At 38.7% G+C, this 17,027-nt stretch overlaps 1 protein-coding gene across 1 annotated transcript in view; it reads left to right on the top strand.

Moving 5' to 3' along the window:
* Positions 1-17,027, top strand: part of TBC1D12 (TBC1 domain family member 12) — a 49,325-nt gene that overhangs the window by 7,750 nt on the left and 24,548 nt on the right. Inside the window, 1 exon segment of the mRNA XM_075504846.1 lies at positions 11,897-12,020. Coding sequence (XP_075360961.1) covers positions 11,897-12,020 — 124 coding nt within the window.

The following is a 17,027-nucleotide window of genomic DNA, read 5'->3' as shown; positions in this document are numbered from 1 at the left end:
CAACCAAAGGAGGTCACTTTAATCACAGCTGGCCTCTAAGAAAATGATAGTTTTATGCTTTTGCTCTTCTGGCTGTTCAATTATTCATTAGGCTATTTTGTCTTGATCGTTTAAGAATAAAAAAGGAGTTTAAGGATTTTGGTCACATTTCATTCACATGGGTGCAAAAATTGTTATTCCTCTGTTCAGTTTCTGGGAACTGCTGAGATGTATATGATATAAAGCCTGTCCTTTTTTTATCCCTTATTGGTCTTGTTTGTTGTTCAGCTGGGAAGGGACTAGGTTTGTTAGACTGGGTGGTAGGCATTGCTTTGAGCTTCTCAGACTGTGCTGTGCTTCTCAGCCTTTTTATTATTGCTTTCTAAGGAAGTGAAGTTTAGGCAGTTACTGCCTGATCTCTCTAATACTGCAGCCTGTTAGCCAGGTTCAGTCAAACTTCTCTGAGACTGAGAGGACTCAAATATAAAAATCCTACAGGTTTTTGAATGAAGGCTGAACATAAGGAGAGCCTGTCAAAGAGAGACTCTGCTAATTTGGCTCTGTATTTGCAGAAACCCAGTCAGCTGTGCAAACCGCCTGCAGAGCATGTTGCTTCTGGCCTGGCATTGGGGTAGCAGTGCGAGAGGTGGATGGATGTCGTGTGGGTGAACTTATGACTTCAACTGGTAGAAAACTAGTTTTGATGGTTATAGATGAGTTTATTCTCCCAGAACTTCTGAGAGCCAAACACTCAGACTGGTGTTCTTGTAAACTGCTTTCCTCCCAGCTGAAAATAATACCTGTAGCCTATGGGAGGAAGCTCTTTGCAGTTTTTCTCCATCCTTCTCCAAGGTACTCCTTTATTAAGAAGAAATAATTTTCAATTTCCATTGTTATATTGGGAACTTTTATTTAATGTGCTCTCGGGTAAGTGAGAGTCTCCCTTGATCAGGTAGTATAATAAAAGCTGCCTTGTTGGCTCCCCTCGCCTAGGGCAGTTCTGTTGACCTAAACAAACTTCGTGAAGGCCAGCTATAGGCAAACTAAGTCATTGTCTAGAAGTAAAGGAGAAAAAACACCAGAGATATAAAGAGCAACAGAACATCTATAGCCCTTCTGCCTCTGCTGGAGCCACAGAAGCCCAGGCTTGCTGCTGCTGCCTCTGTTGCTGAGGTCTGGTTTGATGTGCTGAGGAAGATGCTATGGGAGAAGGGTGATTGTACTTCACACATCTTACTTGTGCTCCAAGAACAGCGGAGTTGTTGATGCCAGCTCCTTTGCTTTCTGTAGCAGGGGAAGCTTGGCCCTGGCCAGGTCTCAGACCCCACAAAGCTCGGTCCTATCTGTATTGCTTCAGTTGCCTAATGCATCCATTAATGCAAGATCTTGTCTGTCTTGCTGCTGGGCTGTAATGAAGCCATTTGTATGCTGGAATGCTTTAAAAAACCAAACAAACCATGAACTACCAAAGGTATTTGGGCGGTTGGTAGCTGTAAAGTGGGAAGCAGTGGAGACTCCAGAGCACAAAGTATCTCTGCTTGGGGCAGCTGAGGGAACTGGGGTTCTTTAGTCTGGAGAAAAGGAAGCTGAGGGTAGACGTTATTGCTTTCTACAACTACCTGAAAGGAGGTTGTAGTGAGATGGGTGTCGGTCTCTTTTCCCAGGTAACAAGCGATAGGACGAGAGAAATGGCCTCAAGTTGCGTGAGGGGAGGATATTGGATATTAGGAAAAATTTCCCCACAGAAAGGGTTGTCAAGCATTGGAACAGGCTGCCCAGGGAAGGGGTGGAGTCACCATCCCTGGAGGTAGTTAAAAGACATGTAGATGTGGTGCTTAGGGACATGGTTTAGTGGTGGACTTGGCAGTGCTAGGTTAACTTGATCTTAAAGGTATTTTCCAACCTAAATGATTCTATCATTGTAGCTTTTTGTTGTTGTAAACTTTAGGTGTTTTGCAAGTTGCTTGCTGTTCTTCAAATTCTGTAGGCAGCTGAGTGGTAGATTGGGGAATTTCTTTCTAGCGTTGTAAAACACAAAGCCATCGGGCAGAACTGAAAGGAATCAGGCTCTTGCATATTAATATCAGCTGTCTACGATAAAAAATGGATTCTTGCATTTTGTAGTATTTCTGCAATTTATCACTGAAGCAGTGGCATAAAACATACTATGAATTGCTAACCACAGCAGAAACCTGATACACTGAGTGGCTACAAAAGTAGTACAGTAGTATTTTGTAGTACTACATCACACAATCAAGTAGTCGACAGGCACTCTGTCTGGGAGCAGAAGGGAAAAATATTAAATGAGGTTTAACCAGGCTGGTCAGAGTAGTAAGCGTCACCAGCCCTTGGGACAGTCTTCAAAATAAAACTCTGCCCTGTGTTGAAACTTACAGTTCACAGACTTTTTGGCTGTGTCAAAGGCTGGAAATCTTTCTCACTTTTGCCTGGAAAAATGTGTCTCGTATAGGAACACTTGGACTATAGGTGTAGTGACTGCCCTGATAAAGCTGGTGACTTTTGCCTTAACTGAAAGTGAGTTCCTACTAGAACAGTTTTAGGTAGTTTGTTTCATTAGGTTGCACTTTCATGAGATACCTTGGTGAGCTGAGTGAAGAATTTGCTGTTGTCGGGAAACAAAGGGAATGTCTCTTCCCTGCTTCTGGTATTTATTTGATCCTCTGTGAGCTACTGTAGCTCATTAAGCTGGGGAGTGAAAAAATATGGATGGTTTTCTGTGGGATTAGTGAGTTGAATTGACTTCCAAGGTATGGAGGGTCTCGGAACTGATGCAGCAGAAGGCAGTGTAGGACATGACTGGTGCAAGGAAGAGGAACGGGCTTCCCCTTAGTGGAGCTGAAACAGCTTGGCCGTTGTATGTGTGTGGGAGGAAGGGGTCTTACTCCTCTAGCATTGTTTTGCTTATAGTATGTTGCTGGTTAACCAGCTGTGGCTTTGCTGGAGTAGATATTCCTGGCCATGCAAGGGAATAGCAGAACATCTGTACTCAACCTGTAGAAATTCTCCACTTCTTGCAGCTGGGATCTAGGATTTTGGTTTAGATTCTGTGGGCAAGTGACATTTGGTTATTACAGAAGATTGACCGTAGTGTTTGGTGTAGTGTCAAAAATAGCTGCTGAACTGCCTGATTAAATATGAAGATGATAGAATTATTTGGCATAGACCTCTGTTTTGTTAGTTCACTCTGAAAAGTAAAGGTGAGACCACACTGATTGTCTTCCTCTACTCTTTTCGTACTTGAGCATTCTGAAATTTAACCTTTGTTTACATATGTTTGTTTACATATGTAAACAATATGACACTGTTGTTACATATGACACTGTTTGTTTACATATGTTTTGGAATGCTTGAGCATGTTTGTAAAGCTGACCTGTGCAACAGCTCTTTAAGAGTATAATGTAGACTGTTAAAATACTGTTTACCAGTAAGTGTTCTGTACAGAGTGTTCTGTGATATTGCTAAATGCTTTCATCTCTTAAAACTTCCCAAGTATTTGTGTACCTGTAGTAAAACTGTTTTGCCAGCAGAGTTTGTAAAGCTACTTTGGGACTGATATCACCTAGGAGCTTGAGCAATAGGGTTGATCTAATTTAGTATCTACAGTGCAGTTCCATAATAGTTCTGTTAATCTTTGTGTCCTTTCTAAGAGGACAGAAACCTCCTTCCCTACCCCTCAATCCTTAGCAGCTACTCCTTGACAGTTCATTAGATTTCAGGTATACCTGATTGTAGCTGAGGCTTTAGTTGACCAGTAATATCAATGGAGAGGTCATAGTTTCATTAAAAAAAAAAAAAAATACTGCAAGCTTGGTCTTGCTGAAGATGCGTGTTCTCCTGGTTAGGATTTTTTGGTTTCCTTATTTTAATTTTTTTTGGGGGAGGAAGGGAAACAAAAAACTTGCTTGTATAGCACTTAAGACTGTAGTTTGAGTATTACAGATGCAAACATTGAAGTTCCTTTGGAGGGGGTGGTTTGGGATACTCTTTGGGTTGTCTTGGTGTGGAAAGAAGAGATCCTTGTACTGCTAAAAGGTGCTGAAACTAGAAACATCCTGTAATAGATCTGTGTTTGGGGGTAACAAAATTTACAGAGAAGCTGGTGTCTGGCTTCTCCTGATAGCAAGGTGGTGGAAGATGTGAACTGTAAAATCAGTTGGGTCATCTCTCCTCCTATATAGGGCAGAGCTTTGAAACTTGTGCTTGGAGCAACTGTATAAATGTATTGAATCAAAATGGGCTGATGTTATTCTAAGTTATTGAAACTGAAAATGTAGAGTGTGTAATAAATTCTAAATTTATTAGTGTTTTGTTCTAAATCTCCATGTTAAGAATTTTAAACTAAACCTAAAAACATTTGCATGTTAACTTACAAATTAAGGTTGAAATGTGAGAGTAAAGGATGAGTTGAAAAGTATATTTGTGAAGTAGGGGCTATTTGCTCTTAATATTTTTATGTTCATGTCACTTTTCCAACCGTAGCTAATAATGTGAGAAAACACTTCTGAGCATGTGAAAGTGAGCAAATAGCTCCTGAGCAATGTCATATAATTCACATCTAAAATAGTGGGGACACCCTATCCATTGGTCTAAGAAATAATTACTGTGTGCACTCTGAACATACGCTGTAACTGTTTGGACACTTTTATCAGTTCCTACAAATGGTGTACTGTATATAAACAGTTTAAAATGTAGAAATAGAATCCTGCTTTTGTTGCTCTGCAAGCTTTGTAAGTGGCTAACCAAAAAGGTTTTATTTCCTTTTAATGATTCATTATTTATGCTTAGAGTTGAGTTACATTTGTTTCTATATGTAAATTATTGAAAAGTCTTGTTTAAAGCAGAGGAGCTAATTGTCTATAATCAAGAAATGTTTTCCTGCTGTTATTTCCAAATTGTTGCACATAAGACCTTAACAGAAAGGACAGAAGTATGAAGAAAAATTCTGTTGTGTTCTTAAGCATCTTTTGCATTTTACACATGGTAAAAACATGCCAATGTGAATGTAATAATTCTTGTTATGTACTCAGTTATAGTCATGAAGGAAATGGAATTGCAGACTTGCAGGGGCCTTCAGAATTTGTGCAGACTGTTCTGAAAGTATGGGTTTAAGTAAAAATTATTCATTTTAATGCTATACCAGTAAAAATGCATCTATGACAATTCCTGGGACATACCTCTTCTAACTCCTCACTGATACAGCTCTCTGGATAAAGATTATTAGGTACATAAGTAGTTTCCTTATCAGTTTGTCTTTTGGCTAATTCAAATTTCAACAAATTTCAACCATAGACCTATTTTGTATGCCTAGGAAGCCTGTTTAAAAATCAGCATAGGGATGGAGCAAGAACAGACTCTGTGCAGAAGCAGAACTCTGATCTTTCTGGAGATGCAAAATAATTTGTATTGTAATACATACACAGTTTTTAATGAGTTTTGTTACTTCATATTCCTTTTACAAATTCTGAGGTTTTATTGGAATCAGTGGATTTTTAATGTACTTTAGTTATTGCCGAGAAATGCAACTTCCAGGGTTTTTAACTGCAGTTGTGTAATTCTATTTAAAACAAACAAACAGAAAACCTAGTCTGTTTTTTGTCCAACTCGGTGCTCATTTGTAGCATTAATTCCATGCTGGATTCCCCCTTCAAGCCTTTGTGATTCTGGGAGGAAAAATTATATAGGATAGAGTGAGGATGCTTGTGATGTGATGCTGATTCCTTCCTGTTTGTGTCTTGCTTCCCTGGATTTAACATGAGACTTGTCTTATGCAGTGTCTAATAACAGGTACTAGATGCTTAATAAAAAGGAAAATATAATCAACCCTCACTTCCTTTGTCAGTTCTTGTGGCTTTCAAAGCTTTTTTCTCAGTGCTTCCCTGTTATCATAGGTCTTGAAAAGTGGATGCAATGAGAAGAAATGATTGTTGATTGAAAATGACAGTAAACCAGATTGTTATGTGTGTAAAGTAAAAGTCAGAAAAATGTTTTAACAGTAAGCTTTTTTTCCTAAAAAAGTCACTTTTAGTACTCTAACTTAACAGGTCACTTGTTGGAACTATTTTATTTGTAGATTAGCGAGCAAACATTTTGAGCAAGGTCAAAGTTACTGTGCAAGGGAAAAAAATTAGAGAATAGTAGCCTAGCTTTCAGCGTCAGGATTTAAACACAGTATTCATATATTTCCAAGATAAGCCTGAATTCTGAATATTTTATTTGGAAAAAATTGTTTCTTTGGCTCCATGCTTCAAGTTTTGCAAGGATTGCTTTCCAGGGATGCCCACAGTTTTTTGTTGTATAACATGGTGCAGCATTTTGAATTAGATTTATTTGTATATTACAGTGAACTGTAAGGAAGCATGCTTGGTTGCTCAGGTGTAACAGTAATGATGCTCACGTGTTTTATGCTCTCTTCTGAGACGATATCCTTGTCTCAGTAGTTGATACCACTTGATTTTTGCTATTTTTCGTAGTGCAGGATTAACAGATTGGAGAAAGGTAGGCTCATTTTAATATGTTTCATACTGATACTCATCTTAAATAGCTCAGGTGTAAGATCCAACCTTCCTCTGCACTTGAATTTTGTATATAGATAACTAAAAGCAGCAGAACAGGTGAAGCTTGGGTCTGAAGGTGGATCTAATCTCTAACACCCAATAAGAAGTAGAATGATGCTGCAACCTTTCCTTTGATGCGGAGGAGGCAAATTCCTATTGGGACACCTGTCTGCTTTGGCTGACTAATTATCTTTGAGTTTGCTAAGCCTTTTAAAAATCTGATTGAAACTGCATTACTAGACTCATTGGCTAAACAGCTAGGATGGCTTTCTAGGCAATCACATTAGAAGTACTTTAACAATGCAGAGTAAGCTATATGCACCAGAACTGCATTTTAGCTTGCCATCTCGCAACTTAGTTGCATTTCACGGATTTCTAAACTACTGCTTTCTTTTTCCTTTGTGGTTCTAGCACAATTCATGCTCCTGCTTCTCTACCAGGTTAGAATGGCTGTGCTACTGAACAACTTCCTCTAGTCCTGTAGCATTCCAGGCTGGGGCTGGTACTTCACAAGTGTTGAATGTATGGGTTTAAAGGCTACAGGTTACAGTTTCACGGAGGGAGTGGAGAGATTAGTCAAGATCCATATATTGTTCCGTAAAATAGATCCGTAAAATATTGTATATTTTAAAGCTAAGGACTAAGGGCAGAGATAGGCTTGTGTACACTGTTTCCAAGTGTTATTGTTAAGAATGCTGGACTCAAATGGGATTTTTAGGGAAAAATGGGAAGGAAATAAAGTTGATTACTTCCAATACTGCAGTACTATATCTCTACTGTATCTCTACTATAACATCAGAGTTCTGAATCATCAGAGATGGTTCTTCTGGCAGGCTTCTCTGAGACTCAGAGTTAAGACTGGAAACCCAAGGATGTGCATTTGGAATGGGAAGGAAAGCAACTTCAGGTTTGTTGGGGTGCACAAAGCAGTGAAATGCTCATAGCCTGTTGTTCGTGGCACACAGTGGAGTTGTAGAAAGGGAAGATCTATATGTGTGATCTTTGTTGAAAGAACTAGCAAAGTGATACCTAGCTCGAAACTAGATTCAAGTTTGACATTTTTGGTCAAACAGAAGACTACTCAGTGTTGTGGAGAGGTGAATCAATTGTACCTAGAGGCAGAGTACTGGAGTTGTATCTAGCCTGGTGACTTTCCTACCTGCTGATGTTCATGGTTGTTGCTGTTCAAAGCACTTCAGCTTTCTTTGAGTGGCTGTTGTGCAAATATGGCAGCCCAGTTTCTAGTCTGGTGTTGGATGAAATTTAAGATCAAGCTTGAAGTAATGGTCTTTGGTATTTTCCAGTAACTTCCTCTAAAACTTGGAAATCTGTCATCCTCTTGGGCTAGCATATAGCTAGCTTAAAAAGTGGAAAAAAGTTTTGTGTTCAGATTTCTGTGTGTGGGGAGCCAAAACCCCCAAGTAAACAAAAAAAATCCCATTAAAATATCAAGTTCCACCTATCCCATTCTGAGACTTAATTCTAATGGCATTCAGACTTCACCAATTTATCGTAAACAGCAAGAAAAAAGTGATTTGAAAAGCAAAAGCAGAGTGGAAACAAGCAATTGCATTACTAGAACATCATATTAATGCCAGCTGTGGAAATGGTTAACGTTTGAATCACTGTACCATTGGTATGGTGAAACTTGCACAGAGTGCTGTGGGCGCAGGCAGGAATAGTCGAAGCAATGTTGTTAAATAAGAAAGAAAACTGCCACTTGTAGCTGTTACTACAGCTGTCGTAGTTGTGTGATCATGAGAGCCCAGAGGTTTTTGTCTAGTGTAATCCAAACGTTAGGAATAGATGTCTTGGTATGTGCCGGTAACGGCTTCTTATTCTGTGGTGCTTCAGTTACTTTTCAAGCTCTTCAGTGCACCTACTGAAATATTTTTGAGTGTCACTTGAGAGTGTTAATATGTGTTCCAGTGTGGTTATATAAAACTAGCAGGGAAAAAAACTTGCAACTTTTCCACTGGGCTTTTGTAAACCAGAGCTTAATTCAATGAACTAATTTAATACTGGTATCCCACAAGTCCTTTCAACAGAAAGCATTATTCAGTTCTAAAGTGTAGGCTTCTTTTTAAGGAATTTTGAAGTTTGCAAATGGATTTTGAGGTTCTGTACCAAAATGCTATTGACTTTTCAGTCTGTCTCAATGGATGACTTTTCCTGGGATCAGTGAAACTCATGAATATTCTAAGCAGCAACAAATATATCAAATCTAGTACACTTCCTGCAATTCAGTGAATGCAACTTGTAAGCATTCACAGATGCTGTTCCTTAACAGGGCTTTTGTAAGGCTTTACTGTTGTCAACAATGTATCAGATGTGATACTGTTAGCTGCCAAAACAACGTATTAAAAGTGTCCTTCCATCTTCAGCAAAGCTTATTTGTAAACTTCCTATTAATTTCTGTCGGATTAGAATTCCTGTGTGAGGTTTATTCTGACATGATATAAAGTTTGACCAGCTTTTTGCCTTCACAAGAAACAGACTTCAATGAATATGTACTTAATAAAAGTAAAATTGTATATTTTCACTTGTGCATTCATAAAAAGCAAAACAAGCCTTTGCTTAATTCAGTACACCAAAGAATATTAAAAACCCACCAAGATTCATTATGGTGGCGACTACGTTCTGGACAGTTTGTTTTAATGTTATGTTTGTTTAAAAAAAAAAATTAAAAATCAAATCTTGTAAGAGCCATGAGCATGCCTAAATCTTTTTTACAGAAATATTAATTAAAACCTTCTGTGTGTTTACATGTTTTTCCTTTTTAAATCTGCCAGCTTCCTGGTTAATCATAAACCAGCTTTGGTACAGTGACAGGTTGCCATCAGTGTTAAAGGCGTACATCTTTTCAGCTTCCACAAGTGCTAGAAGCAATGGAGCTGAACTGCCAGGTAATCCTGGTGGTATTCCATAGTATGTGCGGAGACCAGATGGTTATTTTTATCCATGAAGTCAGGATGCATGAGCTATTTCGTATTTCAAGAATGGTACTGCAGAGTGTATCTTCCTGCATACCTGCTTTTGGGGAAAAAAAACCCTTCCAACTAAGTTTCAGATATAGCTGCTGCAGTTGCACATTTAAGGGCAAGGCTGTAGTGTAATACTTGGTGACATGTTGGTCTTTAGAATACTTTGTCTTGTTTTCTTGATTCTTTGAACGTTCCTCCTTCCCTCCTGAAGACAATGTAAAGCGCTGTGAAAGGTGTCCTGTACTTGTGAAATGAGCCTTTGTTGTTTACGTAAGCACACTTTTTGCATCTTTTTTCTTTTATGGACGGACCTGTTCATTTCACTAATGGTATGCAGTCCTGGGATTGACTGAGGACAGTGTCTTTTAAGGACGCTGGTACCATGGCTTGGCTTTTTCATCAGCCCTTCCTTCCAGGTCATGTGTCAGAAACTGCTGGTTTGTTGTTCTGGGTGCTTGCTTTGGTTCCACAGGGATGGATTAAGATATTGCAAGTTTCCCTGATGCGGACAGAGTTGTGGGATGCATGGATCACAACTAATGCTTACTAGAACACCTTGTATTAATTAAGCTATTATTAATAGCAACAGCTTGATTCCATTAATGGCAGGGAATTATTTATACAGTGCAAGCAATTATTCCCAAACATGCTTGTTCACTTACTGGGTTGGAGCAACAGCTGGGAGACCTCCACAGAAGTGGAGGGGTGCACTGATGCACCAACAGCTTCTATGTGGGTGTTCAAAAAAATCTCTCAAGGCACTCTCTCTTTCATCAGGTGTGTATGTAACCCCATAGTCCCTGCCTGCGTATACAGCTGCTGCTTTCTTTAATGCAGTGTGGTTTTTTTTAAAAAAACAAGCTGTTGTTGATGGTAGTGTGTGCTGGTGGCCTCAGACAGACCGAGCAGAGTCTTGGTGTTCTGAGTTTCTCCTGGATTCCACAGGACCGCTAGTCTTGAGCTTGCTGGTTCTTGGGAGACTTTCACGCTTTATCAGCATCTACTTCTGCTCTCCAGCTTGCTGTTTTCTGGTGGCTAGATCTTCAGCTACACACAAATATCAGTAGAGTCCATTCACGCAGACTTGCACAGAAGGGATTTTTGTGACAGGCGTTTGCTTGTTTCCCAAATAACGAAACACATTCTGGGCACTGAAAAGATAGTTTGTGTTTGAAAGCTATACAATGTCTTACAAACACTAACAGTTCCTAATTGTAAAACTATGCTGCATGGTCAGAGACAGCGCTGGAATTTAAGAGCGACTGTGCACTTTTCAGATAGATTGCGGTTGTGGAAGCATGCTTCTTCTATCTGGGCGAAGCCAAGAGACTGTTTTCTGTGCACAAATGTGAATGCATTCAATTTGAGAAGAAAATGTATTTTAAAATACAGCAAATGCTGTAAGTGAAGAATAAATCTGGGGATCTCTTTCCCAAGGAAGAGTGTGAAAGTACAAGGTTAGCTACTTAGCACTGCACAAAAACGTCTTCCAATAGAAGTGCTCCATATTCTGTTTGCTCAGAGGTCAACTTGTAAGCCTTCTGAGAAGTAACCTTACAGACTACTTAACTTGTAATCCCTCTGTGTTTTTCATAAATTTCTAGAAAGTAACTTTCCAGTATTCAGAATAAATGCACTTCTTTCATTTTCAGAGCACTTGTGTGTAGCATGCTCTGTAGGAGCTTGTGATTGGAGTCAAATAATATAGCCATGTATCTAGACAAATGCTTGCTAATATGATCTTGTGATGGTTGGCTTTCTAAGTAGTAATAGAGCAATGCAGTCATCTGCCTGATTGAGTGTAATTACTTTAGGCACTGGCAAAGGTTATCTGCTAAGCTGAAGCTGTGTGCATGTTCCCTGGTTTTCTAGTCCGTGTTATGAAAGCTGAAGGTGTGAAGATTGCAGAAAATGTTAGTAGAATAGGTCACAACTTCTTTTTTAAATCTGTAAGTTACACAGTGATTTCCAGCTGTCCTCTCTTCAGTCTCCAGATAGCTCCATAAGATATGCTAAAACAAACCCCACATAAAAGTCTGAGAGCTGTTGCATGCTGCTAACTTACATTTAAGAAAGTGTCTGGTATTACTAAAAGAGCTCTGATATGGCATAAAGTAGCTTAGAATTCAGAGGCAAAACTGAGTACAAATATTAGTATCAAAGCACCTGTAACAAAAGCTGCTCCGCTTCAAGTTAATTATCTTAAAGTATAAGAGAAAGCTAAGGTAGAACACTATGCATTCACTGAGCAGTAAATCTCTACAGTGGTGAACTTGGTTTAAAGACATGTAAGTGGGTACAAATATAATTTGTTTATATGCTTATAATAAACAAAAAGAAAACCCTCCTCTCTTTCAGAAACTTTTTCACTAAAAGGACAAAGGAACTCAAACCTGCTGTCCAAAGCGCTCCTGGTTGGAAGTTGTTTGGAAAAGTCCCACCCAGGGAAAACCTTCCAAAAGATTCCAAAATTATTCAGCAGGTGAGTAAGCGTAACGCAACTCGAGGTACAAAACTTGTAAAAATTAATGTAGAGGTATTGCAGTTCTCTGCTGTTATCTCCACATTGTTACTCTAATAGCATAGAGTGCTCTGGGAAGACTCTTCTGGGGCTTTGCTGAAAGAATAGTAGCTACTGAGAAGGAGTTTGAGTTTTATGATTATCTAGCACATTCTTCAGTACATCTCAGTGCTTATAAAAAGGTGATACATGTTAAAAAAGCATTTGAGCTGTTTAGGTCAAAACATCAGAACTTGTTTTAATACTTCCGGTAAAATTTTGCCTTATTTAACATGATATGCTACAATTTTTTTAATGGTAAAGTGATTGTGAAATACTCTAGGCTTCCTTTATGAAGTTCAGTTCCGAGTTACTTTTGCCTGTTTTGTGCAATAAAACCGTAGTCATACTTGTATATTTAGGTTTTCTTCAAACTAGATATGATATTAATCTAGTAAAATTTATCCTCCTAAAGCATTCTTGGATATTCTAGTGTTACAAAACTGTTGGGTTTTGGTTTGTGTTTTTTGTTTTTTAACTAACTCATCTTTCCATAGTCTTTCTTGCCTGGAAGACTTACTATCTGGGTAACTTGTGACAAATTGCTTAGAATTCTGAAACATGTAATCTTGTTTCATTTAGACTTTTGATCTCACTCAAGGTATTTTTGTTTCAAAATAGTACTGTAAGTTGAACTTGTTTTGGAGTTACTGGGGTAATACAGAAACGTAATTTTGATTTCCTTCCCCTGATATGAAGTTGTACTTCTGTATATTCGTTCCTGTGGAATGCATCTTTAATTTGATAAAATAATAATAAAATGGTACAGTCTTTAAAGATGAGCAATTGGTAATGTATCATTAACTTAATGTTAACATGCAGTCCTGAAGTTGAAAGATTTGTTGACCTAAGAATGTGAATGTCCCTTGTGTTGGTGAAAACACTAACTTGAATCTTGAGAGCTGCTTTCTCTTTGTCTCCTTTCTCAAATTCCATATAAGCTGATGTGTTTGGCAGGTGCAAATGGCTGTGAATGAAGCAGTGCTCAGCCATCTTCTAGAAAGAGCTTCGTGGTGAAGAGGGCCTTTTGGGAGCAACTAAACTGAAAAACGAGAGGTTCTTTTTGAAGGACTTCAATGTAGTGGGATGTCACACAATGAAATGTTGCAGGAAAATGATGAGATTGCAGCAAGTGCTATTTACTCTGAAGTAAACCGGGTGCTTTTTCAACATTTTCAAATACAATTTTCCTTATTTAAATGGTTTCCCTTTTGGGGTGAGAGAGGGGCAAGTGTTCTTTCTTAGTTTACTTGCAGATGAACGTGGTTGGCCTTGTGCTATGAAAATACTGTGGTAAAAATCCAGATGTCTCTTCCATCCTGAGAAATGGAGAGTGTGCACAATGCTACCAGTCATCTGCTTCCCGTTTTCTAGTAATGAAAATGTTTGTTCTGGAGACCAAGTTATAATCTGCAGAAATAGTCTTATTTTCTTATCCTGTTGTCCTTCAGTGACAGTTTTTCTTTTAAACTGTAGTGTTCCTATTTTTTTTAACTTCTCTGAAGTGGCAGGAAAGCAAATATATTAAAACAATGTATTGTCTTTAAACATGACTGAGTTGGTCCTAGCCACTAGTCATGGTGGCTTCTGTTACAATGGTTGCCAGATTAGGGTCATTATTGGATTTATATAATCTTGAGTAATGTGTCAGTAATAGCTAATATTTTTAGCTTCTAATTTAGCTAAAGCATGCATGGTCTTTAGATAAAGCATCATGAGCTAAGATATACAGTTATCAAAGGGGGATCCAGATTGACGGTATATTCTGCACAGAGTTAGATCTACAATACCTGAGAAAATTTGATTCTTAAATCGAGAGGTGACCCTAATGTCTCCCTGTTTAACATATGTCAAATGTCTTGCATGTGTGTTTAAAATTTACAATACAGCTCCTTGTGCATATGCCTTTGAAGAAAAACCAGTGTTTTCTTTTCTCAAAAATGTTCAAATTTGCTAAGTTGGCGATGGATTAGAATGAATATAGGCACACTTGGTTATTGAAGATCAGTGGAAAATAGTATCTGTACTTTTGAATGGCTGACTGAAGTCCCTAGACTAAATTTCTCACTATCGCAGGAGATGAGTGAAAAGAATATAGACAAAAATGCAGTTATGAGGCCTTTAAGAAGTTGATAGAGGTATGATTAAAGCTTAACATGTTCTGTTCACAAATAATTCTGAACCTGGCAGAATACTTCATATCCTACATGGAGTGTCTCTACAAACTTCCACATTGACTTTCTAAATTGAAGTCAAGGGATCAAGTGTAATCTGAAACACAAACCCTGCATTTTTTCCCAATTTTTTAGCCACCTGTGGTCAGAACAACGGCTACTCACTGTTTACCGTCTTTTGTAAAATGAGCTTCTAGGTGTACGACTATGCAGGTAGAATGGGCTTAAGCTGCAGGCAGGCTGCCTGTGAGGGAGTTTATGGTAGTTTATTATTAGCAACAAATCTTGCTGTTCCTGAACAGCTATGGCATTCTGCAGGGTTGAACACAAAGTTCTGTGACTTTGCTGATGCCAGTGGCCAGCTTTGGGAGGGTGCAAATAAACCCTTGGTTAAGGAAACTCAGTAATGAGTCAGCATCCTTCAGATGAAAAATGAGATCTTAAGCAGCCCTTTTGCAGGAAAAATTAACTCACGACAGGAAAAACTTCATAATTAATAGAAGGAGGAAGTCTTTTGGGTAGGGTAATACCTAAATCAAAGGTTTATGGCAATATTGCGAAGCTTAAAGGACTTTCCTATTAGTAAAACAGGAAAGAAATTGCATCATTGTAGACTTATAGTCAAAAGGGTGGTAGAGCCCTGCTTACATCCTGGCTAATGGAGGCCTCCTTTGTTATCTTTATTTTGGTAAGGATGATGTCGTAAATTGATAATTACACTTAAATGAATGCTTGTGGCTCCCAGTCGCTGTCTATCAACGAGACATTGCTATATATGCCTCTGCAGAGAAGTCAGGTAGTGATTCCAGTATCTTGAATAACTTCCAAGAAAATCTGGAAACTTAATTTGGGATACTGTTTCAGACATTTTTCAGACAACGATGCTAGCCAGCTCTGCCTTCAGAGACTGTCTAATGAATGTTACTGTAAATAATTTCTTTGCAAGTTTCTTAGCGTATGTAGAAGAGGATGAATATTTTTGTTGAAAAGCAACCTGCAGGGCTTGCCTGGCTGGGGAGATGGCAGAGTCCCCTGCAGCTGTGCTGCCATCAGCATGCTCTGGGCGAGACGCTCTAGCTTGAACTGGGTCAGAGGTTGGAAGTTCTTGGCAGCTGCGTCTCCCCGCTCACAGCTGCTGGCACGCTCGGCTCTCCTTGGAATTAGAGCTGCCCAAGCAGGATGTGATTGAGGCCAACTCTTTTGCTGGACATCTCCCTCCTCTGGGCTTCCTTCCTTCACTGTTTTTTAAAAAGGGAAAATAGCAACTCCTTAGGACTGCAAATGTCAAATGCATTTGATGGTTTTAGGAAATGCGCCTTTTTTCATGAAGTGCAGCTAATAAAACTGGCTGTTAGAAGTATGTGGTCATTAATGATCAGTCTGGTAAATTCTTTTCGGTCTGTGCAGAAATCTGCTTCAAATTAGACTGCCGAAATATTTCAATACAGAAGCATTTAAAGCAGAAACCGACTTGTGGGCTGATGTGTAACATTTTGGTGTGTATTGACTGAAGTGCAAGTTCTGTCTAAAAATGCAAGCTCAATTTCATTTTTTGTGCTTCTGGCTAAAGAAAAGAGCTTTTAATCTATGATCAAAATGATTCTGAATATCAAGTCATTAAGTTTAGCTCTTGCTTTTTATTAAAGCAGTCTTGAATACTTTTTATTAATTTGATTAAAGCAGCATGGTGACTTTTGCCTAATATGCCTGAATTAAAGTAAACTGAAAATATGGAAATACACATCACAAGATAAAGAAAAGGAAAACATACACCAAATTCACTTCATCAGCAGCTTTAACAAAGTACTGTCAGTGTCAGCCTTAAATAAGGGGGGGGGGGAGGGGGAAGCTTCTTTTCTATTTAAATCTGACACACTATGAAAAGCCTTCAGTGATTTAGAAATGATTGCTTATTCAGAAGTGAAGCCATCTTTTCCAAAAGCTGTCACCTTGTGTACAAAATGAAAGGTATTCATTTTAGATGGTCTGTTGAATACTAACTCTGATTTTGATGACTGGGTCACTGTCCTACCACTAGCCTCTGAAAATATTATCTTTGGGTGGCTCTGAAATCTTAAACAAGTAAAATACTGTACTTGAGGGCTACAAAACAGTGTCTTCACTTGCATGTTTTTCTGATGTCGTTATCTCCAGTCTGAAATCTAACAGAGAAACTGCATTCAACTGAATCAGCACAACTCCCATGGTCTCCCAGGGACAAGAGTTGTCAGAGGTTTCTCTTCAGAGGAACAGATGCATTTAAAGTCGGTTTTCATATGACTCAGACCTTCTAACTTGCAATATTAACTCTTTCCTCCAATCTTCATTGTTTCAGTTTAACAATGCATGAAGCTCCTAATGCTTAAAAAGTGTATATGGCATGTTTTTCAACAAATCTAAGGATTTGAATATCTAAAAGAAGTAGGTAAATGCAGTTCTAGATGCTTTTACATAGGAATGATTCTTAAGCAGATAGTTACCTAGACAGAGGTCATGTTGGCTCATCTTGCACTACTACTGGAGAGAAGAGAAAGGCAAGACTTCTGCCTGTTTAGCAGATAGAGGTAGAAATACGTCGGTAACAAACTGCCTTGAAAGCAGAACAGACAATAAATGGGGGTGTTGGGTCTTGCAAGGAACACATAACACCTGAATAACAATTTGTCTACTAGCAGCAGTGAGAAGGCTGTGATGGTTTTCTTTGTAGACACTGTAGCGGTCAGATTCTCAAGAAATGTCGGTCATCTTTCCAGAG

This window comes from Mycteria americana, chromosome 6 (genome assembly GCF_035582795.1).
Source record: "Mycteria americana isolate JAX WOST 10 ecotype Jacksonville Zoo and Gardens chromosome 6, USCA_MyAme_1.0, whole genome shotgun sequence".
NCBI classification, from domain to species: domain Eukaryota; kingdom Metazoa; phylum Chordata; class Aves; order Ciconiiformes; family Ciconiidae; genus Mycteria; species Mycteria americana.
Note: the sequence above shows the minus strand (reverse complement) of the source record. Positions and strands in the feature narration are given on the sequence as shown.